The sequence below is a fragment of the Trachemys scripta genome, chromosome 1, assembly GCF_013100865.1.
Source record: "Trachemys scripta elegans isolate TJP31775 chromosome 1, CAS_Tse_1.0, whole genome shotgun sequence".
NCBI lineage: Eukaryota > Metazoa > Chordata > Testudines > Emydidae > Trachemys > Trachemys scripta.
The window spans coordinates 53,967,182-53,989,005 of NC_048298.1; the positions used below are offsets into that span (position 1 = coordinate 53,967,182).

The following is a 21,824-nucleotide window of genomic DNA, read 5'->3' on the forward strand; positions in this document are numbered from 1 at the left end:
CTTCACTTCTTGCATCTGAAGAAGTGAGGTTCTTACCCACGAAAGCTTATGCTCCCAATACTTCTGTTAGTCTTAAAGGTGCCACAGGACCCTCTGTTGCTTTTTACAGATTCAGACTAACACGGCTACCCCTCTGATACTAGTCTCACAATTGAGATAGTAGGTTGTACTGCGTAAAAAATTGATGTGGTTTAGAGGGGAAGTGCAGGCAGCTACAAAAAATTCAATATATATACATATATTACCAATGAAAGGAAGAGGAAGTTAATAGTAATTAAACATAAATCAGGAATTAGGAATTGTGGAAAACTGATAAGGGAGCAAAGGGACACAAGGAGAACTCTGTGGCCAGCAGAGTTAAGGACAATAAGCAGTTCTTTAAATATATTAGGAACCAAAAGCATCCTGACAATGATATTGTCCACTAGTAGATGGAAATGGTAGAATTATCAATAATAATAATGCATAAAAGGGGGAAGTGTTTATTAAATATTGCTGTTCTGTATTTGTGGTAAAAACAGATGATGTAGTCTCATTATATGGTGATAATAACACTTTTTCCATTCAAATGGTATCTCTGGAGGATGTCAGACAGAAGCTACTAAAGTTAGACATTTTTAAATCAGCAGGTCCAGTTAACTTGTATCCAAGACTTTTAAAAGAGCTGGCTGAGGAATTCACTGGACCATTAAAGTTGATTCTCAATAAGTCTTGGAGCACTGGAGAAGTTCAAAAAGACTGGAAGAAAGCTAATGTTTTGCCAAATTTAAACTAGGGTAAACAGGAGGAGCAGGCTAATTAAAGACTGTCAGTTTAATGTCAATCCTGGGCAAGATAATTGAGCGGCGGAAATTGGACTCATTTAATAAAGAATTATTGGAGGGTAATGTAATTGATGCAAATCAACATGAGTTTATGGAAAAGAGATCCTGTCAAACTAACCTGATATCTTTTTATTAAATGAGATTACAAGTTTAGCTGATAAAGGTAACAATGTTAATAAAGGTAATATACTTAGACTTCTGTACGACATTTGACTCGGTACCAAACAACATTTTGATTAAAAAAACAGAATATAAAATTAACATGGCACACATTAAATTAATTAAAACCTGTCTAACTGGTAGGTCTCAAAATGTAAGTATAAACAGGGAATTGTCATTGAGCAGGTTTGTTCCAGTGGGTCCCACAGGGATCTGTTCTTGGCCCTACACTATTTAACATTTTTACCAATGACCTGGACGAAAACATAAAATAATCACTGATAAAGTCTGCAGATGACACATAAATTGGGGGAATGTTAAATAATGAAGAGGACAGGTCACTGATTCACAGCAAATTGGATCACTTGGTAAACTGGATGCAAGCAAACAATATGCATTTTAATATGTCTAACTGCAAATGCATACACCTACGAGTAAGGTATGTAGGCTATACTTATAGGATGCACGACTTTCTCCTGAAAAGCAGTGACTCTGAAAAAAGATTTGGAGGTCATAGTGGATAACTAGCTGAACGTGAGCTCCCATTGCGAAGCTGTAGTCAAAAGAGCTAATGCAATCCTGGGATACATAAACAGGAGAATCTCAAGCAGGAGTAGAGAGGTTATTTTACCTCTATTTGGTACTGGTACAACTAGTGCTGGGATACTGTATCTAGTTCTGGGGTCCACAATTCAAGAAGAAGGTTGATAAATTGGAGGGGGTTCAGAGAAGAGCCACAAGAATGACCAAAGGATTAGAAAGCTTGTCTTACAATGATAGACTCACGGAGCTCAAACTATTTAGCTTAACAAAGAAAATGTTAATGGGTGACTTGATTACAGTGTATAAGTATCTACATGAAGAATGAGTATTTAACCACAGGAACAATTTACCGATGGTCATGATGGATTCTCCTTCACCAACAATTTTTAAATCAAAACTGTTTTCCTAAAAGATATGATCTCGGAATTATTTTGGGGAAGTTCTTTGGCCTGTGTTATTCAGATCAGACTAGATTATCACAATAGTCCCTTCCAGCCAGAGAATCTCTGAATCCCCAAAACCCATTAAAGTTCCTGTTTTTTTTTTCCCAGATGAAATTACACTTGTGTAACTTCTGAAGGGGGAACCAGGCAATCCAGGTGATGATAAATTATAATTACACAATTGCTCTAAGGACTTTATCAGACTTCTTATATTTTATGTCTGCAGTAGACCTTTGGGAAAGTACACACAAACCATCTATCAGGTGTTGTTTACTGGAAACCTTTACCAAGGTAGTTGTCATCTTCTGGTTTTCCTGAATAGCTGTGCTGACGAATGTCAATATTTGTTGCTCCCATGGGAATTTTTACTATGATATTATAACCTGGAATATAATTGTACATAAATTAGTTCTTTCTAAACACCACAAACATCCATATACTTGTAAAAATTAATTTTCTGAACATTTGTTTAATCAGCTTTCTTCCCATACTCTGACAACCAGTGAGGGACAGCCCGCTGTTAAATCCACTCATTTTTCTGCAGGAAGGAAAATCTGGTAGCTTCTTTTAAAACACAGAAATTAAGCTATATAAAGTCTAGTCAAACTGAACTATTATAATACTTATTGATTTCATATCAAAAAAGAAAATTATTTTTTCTGGTTTTATGAAAACTGAATGACATGTACTATAACCAATAATGTTAGTGGACTCTATTAATAAAATCCTTTCCATATACATGTCTACTGATTAGGACACTATAGTGGGACTCAGGAGGATCTGGCTTCAAACTTTCTGTGAGAGCTTGGACAAGTCACTTAATCTATTCTGTGCCCCAGCCCTCCGTCTGTAAAACAGAGATAATACTTCCCTATTTTAAAGGAGTGCTGTGAGGTGAAAATCCATTAATGACTGCTAGGTGCTCAGACTGTACAGTGTGAAGGCCAGGCAGGTAGGTAAGTTATAAACATTAGATAAATTAGTCATGTTAGATCTACAATCTTCCAGATGTGAGCTGGGCTACTCATTAGAGTATGGGTCTGATGTGCTCCCTTCAAGAAGCAATTCATAAACGAGTCACCACATTCTACAATTACTCCAGCTAGTCCCAAATACAGTAATAGGTATTGTAGCAGCATAGTTTTGAGGTAACAAAATAATAAATAGCCAGATCCACATTTGAGAGAAACAGCCACACTCTTCTCACATGTACAGTTAAAAATGCTTATTCACAGCTGCTACCTGAACATCCAGGAGCACCACTGAATCTAAGAACCCTATATTGTGAACCTGCTTAACAAATAGTAGCACAATCAGTCAGAAGAATTAATATAATTCTTGATAACTCCTCCAATTGCTTCTCTGTCCACTAACATTACCTCAGGATTATTATTAGCACTAAGCTTCAACTGGCTAGCCCTCATCCATGGGTAATAAGCTAAAAATATAACTACAAGACTCTCCCCCTCAGTGTCATTATCCACTAATTGTACAGTATTGTATTAATCACATAATAATCAATGTGTATAACCCAAACAGCTTACTGTTAGCACAGATTTATTATGTCTACCACTTGGGGGCAGCACTGGAATTGCAAACTGTTACAATTTGCACATCTTTAGTCAGTAGTCCACTACCTGTCAATTACACAATATATCTTTCCAATATGTAGTAAAGGAAAAACACCCAAAAAGCCCCCTATCATTCACATCCAAGAGAAGGTAAAAAGGGGGGGGGGAGAGGAAAGAGAAAGAGGTAGTTGGAGGAGAGAGGAGAGAAAACAAAATTGGGAGGAAAGAAATTTAAAAATAACAGAAACATTGCCATGTAGCATGCTGATATGAGACAAGTAACTGGAAAATTACATTACTGACTTTTGTTGGGGAAGGGACAATTCTTTGTCAAGTACTCAGATACTTCAGTTATAAGTGCAATATAATAGAAAGACAGTTAAAAATACCAAGTATGAGTAATTAAAGGTACCTGTCTCCTCAAACCAGGATGCCAGTATATTAGCATTTAATTGCAATGAATTGCTATTGACTATTTTATTAACATTTAAATATGTAGGGCAAAATTATAACTTAACATTACATGGCACGCAGAGCACTGCTCCAGTGAGTGATCACACAGGCTGCCCCTGCAGTGGCATAAACCAAATCTCAAATTGGTCCCTTGGTGCATAAGGAGTGAGAGTGTCTACTACTGCACTACTCCGAGGGAATATCAAAGGGGCAGAGTATTGCAGCACAAGCTGGTGAGGCCTACACATACCAAACTCTCTGATAAAATCAATCTGCTTGTATAATACAGCCTTGAGAGAGCATCTTATCTCATCAGTGTGACTGGAGATGTGCTAGTGCTATCCTGGGGGTCATCTCTCTGTTTCTGGGAAGATGCTAAGGGTCAACTGAACATCACATTCTGTGAGGGCTGTTGCATTCCTGCTTGAATATGGCTGTCAAACTGTTAGAGCTGTGTGGGCAGTGCAGGCTACAAGATCTGTGGCATATGTGCTACTATCTGGTTTAGGGTCTGTAGACATGCCTTAATTTGCATAACCCTGCCCGTTTTGAGTGACTCCACCCCCATTTTGTTACAGGGTCAAACCATGTCATAGTAACAGTGGGCAGAGCTAGTGACAGCTCTGAACTATTCCCTCTGAGCATGCAGGCAGCAGGTAGTTGCCTCACTACTTGCCACCACACCTATAGACTTCTGGAAAACCTAGTGTACTCACATAGGGTATATGATGATTTAGGGGCTTAATAATTAAAGCACAATTTAAATGTTATGGTTAATTGTAAAATAGAAGAAAATAACACAATTTTTCTTTCCCCAAAACAAGCTTTATAATCTTGCCATGTCAAATTCTGCCTCGACTAACACCTTCTGCAAGCCCAGCAAAGTCAGAGGATTAGTCAAATAAGTAAGGGTAGTAGAATTTGGCCTAAGACTACATCATACCATGATGTGTTGCTGAGAGAAGCCTAGTAGGAGGTACAAAGCATAATGGGTCTTATTCTCATTTATAGTAAGCCCTTTTACACAGGCTCATGGAAGGGGGGTGCTGTAAACACAGGGAAAACAATCTATAGCAGTCCAAATGGTTGTTCAAAGTGCACACACCCTGTGCACAGGACACTGCACCACACCTATGGATGGCAGTGAAATAAATGCCATGACCTAGTCCTTCTGGCATATGCCCAGATCTGTTTTCCTAACTGAAATGATTAGGTCTTAATTGTGTTATTTCCTCAAAATACAAAGTCCTGCAACCTGTCAGTTGAAAATGAAAAAACAGCCAAAAAAACCTTTTTTCACTTCCACCATAGAAAGAAAAAAGTGCCTGAAGCTACTAACTTCATTATTTTACATAATTTACTAATTTTCAAGACCAGACTTAAAATAAAAATGACTAAATTAACATAATTAAATGTTGAAATTTTATTAAAAAAGAAACCCTATTTTTAAATGGAAAGTTCCATGCTTGAGCATGTTTGCTTTTAATAAAGAGCAAATTGAGTCAAAAATATGTAAGGTGATAACAGATATACTAATACAGCCTTGCTAACAGTGGCATTAATGCCATTTTCATCAGAATATGAATAGATTGGTATCAGACACATTCTTAATTCAATTCATGTACTAACCCTACAGTACATGATCATTAATGGTGATAAAAAAAGCCCACCGTTCTTTTACAGTTTTATCAAACTCTTACATCCTTTCACTGTTACAATTTTAAATGTACATTTACAAATTCATATTGTTTCTGATTTAATAATAACAGGCACTTACTGTGCTTTCGATCATCCATCAGCACAGAAACAAGAGCGGATTGTGTGTATATACGTGTGGGAGAAGGGAGAGAGGAGTGACAGTGTCTGTGTGCCACCTTTATGCCTCCTGGTGTTTTTGCCTCATCCCCTGGGATGAGCACAAACCATCTGCCAGGCAAAAAATAGCCAAAGTCCAGCAGCATTTGGACATACCCTTCCCCTTGTCCCCTGGAGAATGGGAAAGGTGTCAGAACAGAACTTTTCTGGCAGCTCTACATTGGCCAGGCATCTCGCCTTTTTGCCAAGGGTCATCTCCACCCAGTTTGCTGCCCCTTTAAACTAGTGGAGCAGCCTAAAGGGGCCATTGGACAACTGATGTCCATGGTCTCCTGACCCTCTGTCCCATGTTCTTACTACGAAGCTATGGTTCTGTATGCTATGCTTGACAAGAGTTTCTATTTATATATACACACTGGTCTCTCAAACCCTCCTACACATTGTTGTAAGAACTACAGATAGTATTAATGAAGAAACTGAGGTAATAGATTCTCTATGTGATAGGTTTTCCCACTAATTGCCATTGATCAGAAGGAGGACATACATCTTCTGGTAATCTGGGATAAGAGAGTGCATCGCATTTTATGGGTCTATATTTGTCATTTTAATAAAAGAAAGAAAATCAGCCAGGAGCTCAGACCTGGGATTCATCCCTCTCTCTCCTCATGGGGCCAGCAGGAGATGCTGGAGCCCCATGGGCTGTGTAATTTCAGCACAGACTGATCACAAAGTGCAGGAAGCAGGAAGCGCTCTTTTCCAGAGCTAGCTCTGCAACTCCTCACCACACCATTTCCCCCTCTTTTTTGCTTTGACTTTACTCAGCAACTGGCTTTTCCCTGAATAGGTCAGCATACCACAGTGTTTGTCTCTGTATCCTTGAAAGAGCTTTTGTGACTCAAAGTCATGGATATTTTCTGTTGGCAGAGGCCCTAAAGAACATACACTGAAATCGTACTTTAAACACAACTTAAATGTAAAATAAGAGAAAAACATACCATAATGAGCACTGTTGAAAGTACCTGCAAGAGTCTTACATGAAGAATTATCACCGCCACAGATTCCACACTTATCTCTCCTTGCCTTGGAATTCAACACATGATCACAGCCAGCTTGCTACAAGAAATACAATAAATCTGTGTTGCATATATTGTAATAAGTCATTCAGCTCAGTAGAAAACAGTGAAAATGGCACATTTTAAGATTTTTCCCCAAAAAGATTTTATTCACTATATATATATCAATGGACTATCTCCATCTTTGTTGGCAAATCATGAACAGTCTTTTATATGATCTTAGGTGCTGTGATGCAAGGACAAAGTATAATAGTTCTGTTATTCTAAGAAACTAGAAATGTCAAATTTATTTAACATTTCTGCATTTCTTGATGCATTAACATTTTATAAAGCTTTTCTATCTACAATATTGAATGTTAACTATAAATTTTAAAGACAATTTGTTCAAAAACCTCTGTAATGTTAAAATGAATCAATTCCTTTAGTATTATGTGCACATGAACATCAATTCTTTTAAACTCTATAATTATAAAATAAAGAATGATTTATTGACTATTTATATGTCCTTTAGCTAAGATACTAAGAAAAATAAACCCAAGATCACTATTTTAATTTTTAATTCTTTACTCAGACCATTCCCTTTCCCTCCTCCACATAAGTACAGCTGCTCTCTGTCATTCCTCCCTGTGGTTTACCCTAATGAAGGGTCACATTTTATCTTCACTTTCACATTATGCAACCCACTGCAATCAGTAAGGTTGCATGGGGATGGAAAGCAAAATCTGTCTTGAAGTTCTGGGTTGTTTTAGCATCCCTCTCCCTATAAAAGGGCCTGTGGCATTACCATAATTTTCATCCATCTAAGAAAACTGAAATGATCCCTTTCAGAGCTAAATTGCCTCCTGATTTTGAGAAATATGATGTAAAACCTCCTCTCCACAGAGGTAATAGCACTTTTCTCAGCTATTCACTGACTTAAATAGAGTTACCCCTAATTTATACCTGTTTAAATGAGAGAAGAATTAGGCTCTTAGGATTCAAATCTGGGTCTTCTACTTTATGAGCTCTCCCTCTAGGTCACTAAGCTGACCAGGATCAGAACTTTGTTAAAAGCAGTTCTAACAACTTTGCTTTAGTGGTTTCCAAGAGGATTTGCTTTGATGTATATTTTTATATTTTTTTAAGAGAGAGAGAGAGAGAGACTGTGTGTGTAGTGTATAGTATGTATATAATAATATGTAGTATACTATAGCATATACTATATAGTATAAGGTGTACATACTGTAGATATAATGAAAGAGCGTGACTGGGTACCACAGCAGAAGTCATCTGCACAGATGAATTTGTGTGACTGAGTCAGTAGCAGGTCGTTTGTGAACAGACTGAACAGGGTGGACGCAAACACAGGGCGTTAGAGTTCACTTGTTCCACCTCACAAAAATGCCTGTCAGGAAATAGAAGTTCAGCAATGTCCACCACTCATGCTGGGCGAGCTCTTGACAGTTTTATCAGAAGACCAGTGTGTCATACTGTATTGTAGGCTGCTGTCAGGTCCAAGAAACAGCTCCAGTCTTCAAGTTCTGTTGAAACCTGTTTTCTATATATGTAGTGAGAGCTAGGACTTGGTCATGTGTGCTTCGACCCTTCCAATAGCCAGCTCGGTCAACGCTGAGAATTGCCACCACCTCTGGAGATATACGCTGGAGGATAAGCCACTCCAAGTCTTTGAATCCGACAGATAGCAGTGAGATCAGTTGGTAGTTTGCTGCATTGTGTGGGTCCTTTTCAGGTTTTAGAAGGGCGATTACTTTTGACATTCTCCAAATCCTGGCCGGGTTACCGAAATTGACAACCTGAGTCAGGAATTTGGATAATCATTGATAAGCGTTGGTTCCAAGGTGATTCAGGAATTCTGGTGAAATTCCAAATTTGATGTTGCACAGTACAGTGTCAAGTTCAGTGTTTGTGAATGGTGCAGATTACATCATCTGAATTGCTGCCATTCATTGCAAATCTGCCATTTTACAAGCTTATTCAGGGGAACCTTTGCAACCTGAAGCAAGTGGCTAGCAACTTGGTTTGGAGTGACAGGAGGACGGGGCAGCACTTGCTGTGCCAAGTCAACACAAATGTTCCAGGATTTCTGGCTGTAAAGGGTGAAATTCATAATCCTTGTTGTTTCCTCCCATCTTGCTTCTATCACAGCAGCTAAGGACTTTATTAGCTGGTCAGCAATATCTGGATCTCCAAACAATTCATACCACATCAATAGTTCTGAACATATGGTGTCAAAACAAGGAATGTAGACACAGCAATAGCCTTGTGGAATGGACTCTCACACTGCTTTGAAGATGGCTCCATGGAAATGGTTGTAGGCTTCATTGACTGGCATGAAACATGATGGGATAGTAATGATACTTCATTCCAGGATTTTGCTAAATTTCTCCCAATTTGGTTTCCTGAAATTCCATCTTCTTTTGTCTAAGTTTCTAACAATGGGCAGCTGAAGGCCAACATGGATAAGTGCTGGTCTTTGTTGACTGTGTGGAAAGTTGTCCAGAACCACATATGATGCTGGTTGGAGATGACCATCCAGTGATGTCACCCAGCTGAGGTCACATGAGCAATCACATGACCATCTGGCTGAGTGAAATGTACCCCATCGTTTTCAGTCATGGATGAGAACAAGGTTGTTGTTTGACACCAACCTGCCCAAGATGGCAGACTACTGTAGCAGTTTGCGCCTCCAACAAAGTGTGACAAAGACAGTTTTCAGTGTCTTCCACCTCCACAATGTAAGTTAGACATCTTCCTCACTGGATAATGACTGAAATACAAGGCAAAACAGGTCTACCTTGGTGTCACACTAGACCACTATTTGACTTACCACAGCATCTAAAACAGACTGCTGCCAAAGTCAGGACCAGGAATAATCTAATCAGCAAATTAGCCAGTTTCACATGGGGCACAGGTGCACAGAAGACTTCGCACATCAGCTCTGGTGCTGTGCTACTCCTCAGCGGACTACTGTGCCCATTTGTCGTTGTTCACCTCACAGGTAATTGGCTGATGCTGAATTGAACTCAACCATGTGCAACCACAGGCACCCAGGGCTGGCTCCAGGTGCCAGCCGACCAAGCACGTGCTTGGGGAGGCACCTTGGGGCAGGGCGGCGCTCAATTTTTTATGTATTTATTTGGATTCGGCGGCGCGGTGCTCGGAGGGAGGGCGGGGGCTTCGGGCGGTGCTTGGGGGGTGGGGCTTCGGGCAGCGTGGTGCTCGGAGGGGCAGGGCTTCGGGGGGACACGGTGCTCGGAGGGGGGGCTTCAGGCGGTGCTCGGGGGGCGGGGCTACAGGCAGCGTGGTGCTCGGGGGGCGGGTCTTGGGGGCGGGGGCTGGCGCAATGCGGCGCTCGGAGGGGGGCGGGGGCTTCGGGCGGCACTTGAGGGGGGCCGGGCTTCAGGCGGCACAGCGCTGGGGGGCGGGGCTTCGGGCGGCGTGGTGCTGGGGGGGCAGGGATTTCGGTGGCGCTCGCTGGGGGGGGTACGGCAGGGCGGCTCTCTTCTTTTTTGCTTGGGGCGGCAAAAAAGTTAGACCCGGCCCTGCAGCACTCTATGCCTGACTCCTATTCTATGGCTATCAGTTCTGAGCAACTTAGCTCCTCCACACATTCATCGCAGACAATCAATAGCCAAACTGGTGGAAAAGCTACATGCCAATCCAGGTCTACCACTGTATGCAGACATCTTCAGTCACCACAGAGCATGATTTATGTCCATCATGGTCTCAACTACCAGATCAGAATTTTTCAGCAGCAACCCTGTGGTGCAATAAGTGGTCAGCTAAAGAGAAATGGTTTCATTGTCATTGATCTCACCGTTCAACTGCCGGGATTTGACTTGCCACATCATCTTCAGACTCTGTGAACAGGTTCCAAACTGGCTAAGGAATATGCACAGCCAACCTCTACAAGAAGGATCTACGCATGACCCACTTTATCAGTGTGGTCTCTGTCAGTCAATGGCACATGTTGTCGATAACCAGACTTCATGATGGCCTTACGGCCCTTAATTATGCTGGTAAAGCTGCTGTCAGGTGGCTCATCAAGCACTGCAAACGCTAGAAGAACTGTATGTAGTATATACTATAGTATACTATATAAAGTATATAGTATACATAGATATGTGATAAATATTTATTAGTATGTTAATACATTATATATAAGTGTTATAATATCCAAGTTAAGTTTAAATACCCTGCATAAGCCTTGAACGCATATGTCATTGGTTTCAGTTCCACAGGGGGTACCATCGGCAACTCTGTCTTTCAGCTGGTAGTAGGAAGTTGTTCCAGACACTCGGCAAAAAAGTTTACAGCGATCTTTCATAGAAACTGTAAAGAAAATCCAGCATGATTTTTGTCTGTTGTAAAGCTTTAAGTAAATGAACATTTTTATTTAGTTAGCAAAGAAAATCTGTATTTACTTACTGCCACTGTATTTTGGAAGCCAGCGTACAGCAGATGTAAGACCATTGATGTTGAAATGTTTACCATCAAAATTAGAGCACTGTTGCTCTCGAAAATCTTGTTTGCCCTTTGGACATGAATCAGTACTACATGATCGAAATTTCATCCTGCGACCCACACAGTATTTTCCTCCATTTCTCGGCCTAATCAAAATGATTCAAAGTAAAGTACATAGGATCAACATCACTTCCATCATTTGTTTCTAAAACAAGCAGTTGATCCTAATGGCAAAGCTTCAAAACAGTCTTTTATCATATCCATTCAGCATAGTTTTTCCCTCTTATATGTTGATATTCAGACCTCATTCTCCACTGCTATGTGCAGTGAATAGTGAATGCAAAGTGGGTGTATAATGCTACCATTTTAGAATCAGGCCTTTCAAGTCTATAATAATCTGAATAACATGAACATCTAGTAATCTGTAAGAGCCCCATTTTATTAACCTTATTTGCTGTAGTACTTTACTCTGTAAGAATTAGTAATTAGTTTTACACTGCAGTAGTGCCTAGGGGCCACAATCAGGATCAGAGCCCCATTTTACTAAGTGTTGTACAACCATATAATGAGAGACAGTCCTTGCTCTGAGGAACCTCATTCTACTGAAGTCACTTGCAGTAAGGGAGGCAGACTCAAGCCCTAAAGCATTATTCTCCAAAGTTCTAACATTAGTTTCATTACCACTGGCAGAGGCAGTCACATTTACAGGACAGAAAGGAGATGAAAAAAAGGAAAATACTGTCAAATAGAGAGGAAATGTTTTATTAACATAAAATTATGTACTCTTCAGCATCCAAAGGCCTAGCTAGAACAGTGCTCCTTACCGCCAGTGAATATTCTTGTTGGCAACCTTGTGAAAAAGCCAAAGATGAAAGGAAGTGATTACTTAAAAGGTTAACAAAGGGAAAATATGTTATTTTGAAGTTTCTACTTCAATTAAAGCATTTCAGTGTTGACTCTAAATTCTAACAATTTATATAAAGATAGAAGAAAAGGTCCTCTCTAAATGCAATTTTAAAATATCTGAAAAACACATAATTCACCTGAGAGAAATTATAAAATTAATTCAGAAACCTTCTGAATATCAGAGATTGTAGACTGACCTCCTCTAGCTTTAGAAATTATTTAAATGGCTATTTATTTTGCTGCTGCCTTGAACTAACTTGCTGGGATACAACAATATCAAAAACATATTGATATAAACAAACAAACAAACAAACAACATACTCAGGTCGATTACACAGCCTGGTTGTGCTTTTGATTCCACCTCCACAGGTTCTTGAACATGAATTATAAGGTCCCCAAGGTCCCCATTCTCCATCTACACGACGTGTTTCCATTTCTTTGCTTACACAAATCCCATGGTAACAGTGCTGTTCAGTTGACAAACAATAACATTTAAAAGTTAGCTATGTGTGCTTAAAATCTGAAAACCAAAATGGAAATAGTAGAAAAATGATACAAAAAAGATACTGTGAAACAAAATTAATGGAAATCAACTGACAAGTTTATTATCGCAAGGTTACTGTATCACAGAAACAAAGGAGAAAAAAATCTTATTAAAAAACACACATAAAATTAAGGCTCAGCACCAACAGGTAACATTAGATTTTCCAAACGGCTTAGCTTCCATTTTAGGAATGTAAATGAAGTGCCAAAATTTCAAGAGTGTTTTTCAACCAACAGCTCTCATTGAGAACCACAGAAGCTACTGAGAACTTTTGAAAAGGTGGCCACTTCATTTAGGCACCAAAATGAGAACCAAGCTCTTTTGAAATTCTGACCCTAAATGCTTGTTGATATTTTACACACAAACTTTAGATCTAGATCTGCAGCAGTCTTCATCTTATAAGTTCTCTTCTATTTGCCTTGAAAATTCATGACGAAAAGCAAAATTAAAAATTCTACCCGTATTACCAAGCCTCCAAGAAATTCAAAGTGTTTTAAGTATTCTACTAAAGCAAACAAAGCTAAAGGAAATATTAAGTAACATTCAGAACAATTTGATTTCATTATGATGTATACAGTGTTCTTGTAGCCATGCTGGACCCAGGATATTAGAGCGACAAGGTGGGCAACTTCTGTTGGTAAGACATACAAGCTTTCGAGCTACACAGAGATCTTCCTTGAGTCTGGGAAAGGTACTCAGAGAGTCACAGCTAAATTTCAAATATCATTTTGATGACACTCTATATCTGATTTGTGCATGGGCCTGAAGACTTGCAGATGAGAGTGACTGGCAAAAATACTGTGAATGGAACTGGCCAAATTCAGCTATGGCATAAAGTGCAACTCTCATGTTAGCTGCAGGGGGATTCATTAATTTAGAGATAGAGATAACACAATTACTGTATATTCTGTTAGGGCCACTGCAGTTATTGGACTCAGCACCTTATAACTGTAACTAACGTATTACTGTTAATACAAACGATGAATGAACATGGTACGTTCCAGACAAGTGAGAGACAGTATTACTACTTCTAAGAGTGTACAATCTAACCACCCGATCCTACACATGATTAGCCCTACTGAAGTCACTAGGAATTTTCCTGAAAAAGCAATTATTAAAAACAGAGTAAAGACCTCAGGATTTAGTGTATGGGTGAGATTTTTATAAAAGCACCTAAGAGAGATAGGTGTCCTACTCCTATCGACTAACTATGGGAACTGGGGGACTAATTCTTTTAAAATCCCAGCCCACAGTTGGTCTCTACATATGGGCATAACATCATGCCTACACTATGACTCCCAGTGATTGCCTCATTGGACCACAAAGAATGCAACTAATGACAATACTATATATAAATTCCCAAGTCAGCGTGGTAGAGAACGTTCCAGATTGGCTCTGGGATCTAGCAATTAAAATAAGTACTGCAATGGGCCCCACCTTCCTCAATAGAACTGAATATATCACATCCAATACAGGTTTATGCTATGGGGTTATTATCCACATATATAGCACAAAATGGGTCTTGAAAATTACCCTTTTTGTTATTCAGCCAATACTGAATACATCACATGCAATACAAGGGCTTAATAATCATTTTGCTCTGGATATAGGAACTTATTCACTAATCAGATTCTCCATATTGAATGCTGACTGATCTCTTATCTGGTTGAAATTCTCTGAATTTTTTGCCCTGGGTCACCTCAATGTCCACAGAGATGGTATTTTTTGAGTATTGGATCCTATGAATCCTATGGATCCTCCAGAACATGCCAGGATGGGTCTACTCAAGGAAGATTTGGGGCCACAAACAGAAGAGCACATGCTGGATTTTATCTTAGCTTAGGACTGGATACAGAGAGTATGGCAATTATACAGTCAGACCATCACCTCCTTCATATTAGGTCAAAACCTAGATTAACATTAAATTAAAAGGACTAAAGGACCTTTTCATTAGTCCAATCTCACAAAATGATGGACCTAATACATTTTCAGTACACTAAGGGATACAACTACTAAGCTGTTGGACTATGTCAATGGCCTAGAAGGACATTATGATGATGATAGCTATTGAAAAACTGGCTCTTGAATATTCCTCCCCTCTGCATCATCCTCACAGGTCACCTTGGTATTGATATAATCATTGTAACAAATGGAACAACCACAAAAGACACTAGAGTGCCATAGGCTGTTCTATCCCAGCTACTCATATCCCTCAGTGGTAAAGAAGTAAGCCCTCATAATTCCTACTAGCAAGGATGGTGGAAAATGCCCCCTTGACACTGTTCAATGCATGGCCCTTCTAAAAAGGTTGCCATTTTCATCAGAACTCATTCATTAATGGCTTTCTGTTTCTCAGTGTGGCAGGACATCACAGCATATTTATTTCCATAGATAGCTGTACTGTGCATATCATTTTCTTCCTGTGGTGTCTATTATAGGGTCCAATTTCATCTTTTTAGCCCAGTCTTCTAGCACCTCCGAATTAATAGCTATGAAAATGTGTTGATACTTGTGGAGGAAAAATAGTCTAAGGCCTAAACTTTGGTCAAGTGAACTGTATGTAGGGTCAGGTGAATTGTATGTGTGGCCTGGAGGAAGGAGAAAAGGGGGGGGGAGTAAAAGGAGAAGGGTAGACAGAAATCATAAAAGCAGAACTAACTGTAGACATTATAAAAGTAGAATTAACCTTTGTAACAGATTATGATTAATAGATGTCAGGTGACAGAGCAAGAAACCGCAAAGGGCAAAACTAAGAAAAACAGGAAAACTTGTTTTGTTTTATTCCTTATATGGATGTAAAACTTTAAGGAACTATATGTAATTTTTGTGGTTTTATCCTATATAATCTCTCTGTCGGGGGGGTTCGGCTGCCTTGGCTGACTCCCCCATGCATGCATGTTTGATTGTCAATAAAGGAGCCTCAGGCTGTCTGATCCAAAATCAACAGTGTGGCCAATTTTCCACAACATACTGTTAGAGATCTAAAATGTGAATACGAAGAAACATACCTCCTGTATGTCCAAAATTTGTCAATAGGATGACAGGAAATCAAATATGAATACAGTGGACTGAAAATTCTAGCTCCTATTTCACAAAAAAATAGTACTTTATTCAAGTATGAGATTTTTACTGTACAACTGTTACGGATATCTGACAGCATAGCTAAGCCAAAATTAAAAAAGAAAACAAGAGTGACAATAACTTCAAGGGAGATTTCTGAAAAGTTGCACATAGAAATCCTATGACTATATCGAGATTATTTCTCCCCATAAAAGTGGTAAGCACATGTTCACATCTGGGATTTTAATAGTTTCTTCAATGAAGTTGTATCAGCTATTGTTCTGCTACATTCCTACAAAAGCAACAAGATGAAGTCACAGTAGAAAACTGATGCACCAGACATTCCAGATGTTCCTTTGGGCTTTCTTCAATCATTTAAAAAGTTTCCCTTTTCTTTCAAAAAAATCCATGTGTTGATTTACATTATTATATATATATACACCACAAGAAGTGTGCTAGGTAGTTTATAATCCTATACATATGTACACCAAAATAGAGACAATGGAGAGATCTTAACCTTCATGACTGTAGTTTGACTAAACAATGCGTTAAGCTCAAGCCCAGAAGACCCAGTTTCCCAAACTCCCTTCAGGGATCTGGCGGTTGGAGAGTGGAAAATTCCCAAACACAGGACAAAAAATCAAGATGTTGATGCTAACCTTTTGAAAACCAGAGGCCGGGTGTGTCTGGCAGAGTGAAATAGGAAGCTTTTGGGTAGGAGTGAGAAAGTAGCTGGACCAGCCAAAGTCAGAAAAGGATAGTGGGGAGGGAAGGATCCATGTTTCAGAACACAAGCTATATGCTACATCAGAAGGATCCTGGATACCCAAGATGACTCTGACCCCAGTCCAAAGAATGCTCTGGACTGGTGGGAAAACTGAGGCAGGGAACTGAACATAAGGTTTATTATTTTTGTATAGGTCTGTGTATCTCTCATATGATTCACTAAAGAGCAATATTAGAATCCTGTTCAAACTGTCTGTATGTTGTGTGTTACACCTATCACATGCCCTTGAAGAGTTAAGTTGTGGACCCAGAACACCGACACAGCTGGAGTTCTGGGAGAGCGTGGGGGGACCCTGATTGGTAAGTACTGGTACTAGGGGCTTGGCAGTGGGTCACATGGTCACAGCTCTCAAGATGGGGCTGCTAGACACAGGGTCTGCCCTGATGAGTGTGTGCCTAGAGGCCCCAAGACAGCTGCATTGCCAGGACTTCATTAGGGCTCCGCCTCCAGGGGCTTAAAACACCCAGGATTCAAAGTTTGGATGTCCTCACAGCAGTCTGGTGAATGACCAACAGGGGGCACTGAACTGGGTCTGTGACATAGGGATTGGTGGTGATGCATGCTCTTCTAGAATATCAAGTTCAGTTACACTCAAATCTCTGAAGACCAAGAAATGAAGACCTACGATAACACCACGTCGACAATGCAATCTTAACTCTTGCCTCTTTGAGTCATGATGCAACACAAGGCTAACACACACATACTAGCATTTTACCCTTATAGATGCTACAGAGCACACAAGCACTGTATGACCGTGTCGCACATCTTCTCTTTGCTCAGGCAAAACTAAGGTTTCGGTCAGGCATAGCAAACAGCTGCTACCTATACCTGGCCTACACTTAAGCAATGATCCTACTCCACACAAACCACCCCAGACTTGCTATTACCTCCCCTTCACCCTTGCTCTGAGAATTTCTTCTGAGACACTAAGTCCCAGAGACCATTGTCTCGTATGGGGCGGCTCCAGGCACCAGCACACCAAGCACGTGCCTCGGGCGGCAAGCCGCGGGGGGCAGCCTGCTGGTCGCTGTGGGGGCGGCAGTCAGGCTGCCTTCGGTGGCGTGCCTGCGGGAGGTCCGCCGGTCCCGGTTTCGGTGGCAATTCGGCAGTGGGTACGCCAAATCCAAATGCCACCGAATCCGTGTTACCAGCTGGACCTCCCGCAGGCACGCCGCCGAAAGCCTCCTGACTGCCATGCTTGGGGTGGCAAAATACATAGAGCCGCCCCTGGTCTCGTATACCACCACACTGCTGACAATTCCCATAAAAAGACCACTATGCATTGCTACTGACACAGCCTTCTGAAATGAGGTATATTTGATCCTTCGAAGTACACATCCGCTTCTCATTATATCACAGTAACAAGTACGCCAACCTGCTCCAACTAATCCCTCCAGCATTCAGTGCAGCTAAACCTAATGCAACAAAGGCAATTGAAGTGAATGCTGGAATTCAAATCTGTGGAACAAAACACAACACAAACAGCAGCACATTCTCTTAGTCCTTCCCCATGTCTACTTATTATGGCACCACCCTTACTGAACCATTTCCAGTTGCTATTGCCAGCTCCAAGAGGCAGAGTTAAGGATCCATTGTGGAGGTGGCATGTACTTTAACTCTTCATTTCTGAGTTTTCAGCAGTTTGAGTATAGCTGAACTCAAAGTTCTGGAAGAACTTTGGCACCAAACAAAGGCACCAACCAAATAACAATATTGTAATGTTGCACTAAGTTTAATCAATAACAAAAAACATTTTCTAAATTATATATTTATATATATATATATATATAAAATGCATATTTTTTAAAAAATTCCATGGTGCTGACTCCATTGGTGCTTTGTGTAAGTGTAGCACACCAATACGTAGGTCTAGGGCACAAAACAATAAAAATACCCCCCCTCCCCAAAATGCAGGCTGTCACTCCATCCCGAAATCACCACATTTTGCCACGTGACATATCACACATCTTCCCCCAGAGCACTACAACACTTAGGAACATACAAACTAATTAAAAATTAAGTAGACCTGTTCAAAAATGGAATACATATCCCATTGTAAATTCCAATATTTCAAAATTTGTTTTCATCCCAAATTGAAACAAAATGTAGAAATATCTAAATTATTGCAGAATGAAAAGTTCCATATATTTTGGATTGAAACTTTTTGTTTTTACATATTTGATCTCAACAAAACATTTAGACATTCCTGAATCAAAAGGCTTTGCTTAGCCTCGGTTTAACATTAAAATGCACATACCTGAGCTGCCACTATGCTTCACTGAAGCTGTGGTTTGGGCACCTCATATCCTTCACTCTCAACCATGGGCGGCTCTTTTATCAGACTATACTGATTTGGTTCAACCAACTAAAAAATGTTTTGATTCACAACAATAATAAAATACTTTGTTTAGATTCCCAACAGAAAATTGAAAAAAAAAAAACTTAGCAAAACTGATATTTTCCCAAAGAAATTTTTGATTTTGAGGAAAGCATATTTTTCATCGAAAAAACATTTCAACAGAAAATTCTGACCAGTTGCAAAATGAAATCAAACCTTGCCTGTATTTTTCATACTTTCAAAGCTGCATAACACTGTTGCTTTCTGATAGATATTATTTGACAATTTTTTTAGTACACAAATTTTAAAGAAATAAAAACAAATGCAGGCACCTACATTTCAATTCATGTAAAGCTAATTTGGCATAGCTCTTAAGTCGGTCAAGATGCAAACTCATTTAGGCCTGGTCCACACAAAAACTAGCATCAGGTTAACTAAAGGTAGAATTTTAAACCAATACAATTTTGCATGTGGATACCCTTTGGACAGTGTAAGCCTGACTTATATTGGTTTAGCTGGTGCTTGGTGTAAGCGAAAAGATTTATATCAGTTTAAACCTGATTTATGAGTGTCCACACAAAGGTTTTCATTGGTTTAACTAATTCAGTTTTGGATTTAAGCCAAACCAGTGCAACTTCTAAGGACTTGTCAATATTCAGAAGAACTGCAGAATGGATTTTGTAACAGCCCCATTATGCTGTATCCAGTTAAACATGCTGGGCTTGTCTACACTACAAAGTTAAATTGACATAAGGCAGCTTACATCGACTTAACTATGGAGGTGTTCCTCACTGCAGTGCTTCTCCCGCCAGTTTAACTCTCCTGCTACACTGACATAATAAACCACCTCGACAAAAGGTGTAGCACTTAGGGCGACACAGTTGGAGTGATACAGTGTCAGTGTAAACACTGCATTACTTATATCGCCCTAAGTGGCCTCCAGGAGTTGCCCCACAATGTGCACCGTGACCGCTCTGGTCACCAGTTTGAACTCTGCTGTCATACAGCCAGTTACACAGGCATGCACCCCTCCCCTTTTAGAGCTCCCAGAAGTTTTGAAATTGCTCTTCCTGATTGCTTGGCATGGAGAGCTCACATAGCATTTGCCTAGCTGAGCATGCCAGCTCCACACAGCAAACGCACTCCTGCCTGGGGTACAGGAGAGGTGGTGGATCTCCTGGCTCGGTGGGGAAAGGAGGCTGTGCAGGCACAGCTCTGCTCCAGCTGCAGGAACTGGTTTGGGGCATGGAGGAGAAGGGCTATGATAGGGACATGCAGTAGTGCCATGTAAAAAATCAAAGAGCTGTAGGAGGCATAGAAGAAGGCAAGGGAGGATATATCACTTCTACAAGGAGAGGGCTGGAGTCAGGGTGGTGGTATATGGGTTGGGGGCCGGTCAGGGCAGCAGTCAGGCTGGAAGCTGTGGGAGAATGTGGGAACTGGAACCAGGGAGGGTGGTGGTATATGCGTGGGAGAAGCAGTCAGGATGGGGGCTGTGGAGGAAGGTGGAGGGTGGGGTCAAGATGGTAGTATATGGGTGGAGGACTGGGGGAAGGAGCAGTCAGGGTGGGGATCAGGGTGCTTAGCCTCAGGCTGTGGGAAAAGAGGGCACGGTTTTAAAGAAGAATGAAAAGAAACAGAATTAAATCTTTCCCTGGATAAGTAAAAACAGATACCACTGCCATTCACTTTTTTATATAGATGTAAACAGTTAAATTACTGATGGAGGATGGGAAAGTGGTACAATTTTTGTACACCTACCGTAGTTTATTCATTAAAGAAAAGAGATTTACTTCTCTTGAGGAAGGTTTTTGTGTTAAAATAAATCCCAGTTTTCAAGACATCTTTACTTAAAATAAATTGCAGTGTTACATGGCTCTGTATAATATTATTAAAATCGAGTCAGTTTCATATGGATCAATACTGTATTTCCATTACATTGCACATATTCAGAATTGGAATGATCTTCTGTTATCTGGGCAATATGATTTGGGTCTCTACCTCCACAGTGATCACAGATGCACAGTGGTATACTTTTCACTCTCACCTCTGTTAAAGGAAGGAGGGAGATGTACCAAAAGCAGTTTTCAGAAAAAAAAATGGACCAGTGCTTCCAATTACAAGAATCTCTGTCTTTCAACTGCACCTGTAGTTACTTTTGCTCTGATCTGCTCTTTTGAATTTATTGCCTCAATTCTGTATTGAAGTGGTAGTACTGAAATGTATTTACAACAGAATTCATAAAAGCTAGTAGCTGGAGAAAAATCATAAGCAAAGAGGATCAAATCCTTTCCTCTTTTCACAGGTGCACAAGTCATGATATAAAGAGAAATCACTGTAGGGAGGCAGAGGAAGAGAATCACAAGGGAGTTCTCTGTATACTTCATACTGCGGTGTGCTGCATGTGAGTTACAATACACTACAACAAATCATTAGATAAAAATATAAATAATCTCTATCTGAAACAAGTTCATATGTTTGAGGTTTGTTTTAATTGTGGCTGAAACCTTCTCTAATCATACAAAGCTTAATTAGAAAAGAAAAAGCATTCCAGGACTGCCTTACACTTTCCCCACCCCCATTCCATGTATCTTTCGGGGCTGCTGCAATACCCAAGGCGCTCCACTCCGCAGGAGATTAAACACGACAGTCGCACATACACCCAGCTGGGAGAGACTCGGGGTATGTGCTTATGAATTCCCTGTTCCTTCCCATTTAAAGATACTTTCCCCTGCATGTATGAAGGTTACCTCAGCATTACGTAGGTATGTTTGCATGGGTGTGGAATAAAAATCTACTTATAGAAACTGAATTTATCTTCATTATTCTCCATCATAGGGTGGT

At 40.1% G+C, this 21,824-nt stretch overlaps 1 protein-coding gene across 5 annotated transcripts in view; it reads right to left on the bottom strand.

The window, feature by feature from the left end:
• The window catches only part of ADAMTS20 (ADAM metallopeptidase with thrombospondin type 1 motif 20), a 172,546-nt gene that overhangs the window by 79,209 nt on the left and 71,513 nt on the right, over positions 1–21,824 (bottom strand). For 4 of the 5 annotated variants that reach the window (XM_034769798.1, XM_034769810.1, XM_034769780.1 and 1 more), the window contains 5 exons: positions 12,573–12,718; positions 11,310–11,491; positions 11,077–11,213; positions 6,804–6,921; positions 2,257–2,352 (listed from right to left, as the gene is read on the bottom strand). In XM_034769798.1, coding sequence (XP_034625689.1) covers positions 2,257–2,352; positions 6,804–6,921; positions 11,077–11,213; positions 11,310–11,491; positions 12,573–12,718 — 679 coding nt within the window. The remainder of the gene's footprint in view (positions 1–2,256; positions 2,353–6,803; positions 6,922–11,076; positions 11,214–11,309; positions 11,492–12,572; positions 12,719–21,824) is intronic. The other variant, XM_034769790.1, reaches the window with a different exon arrangement.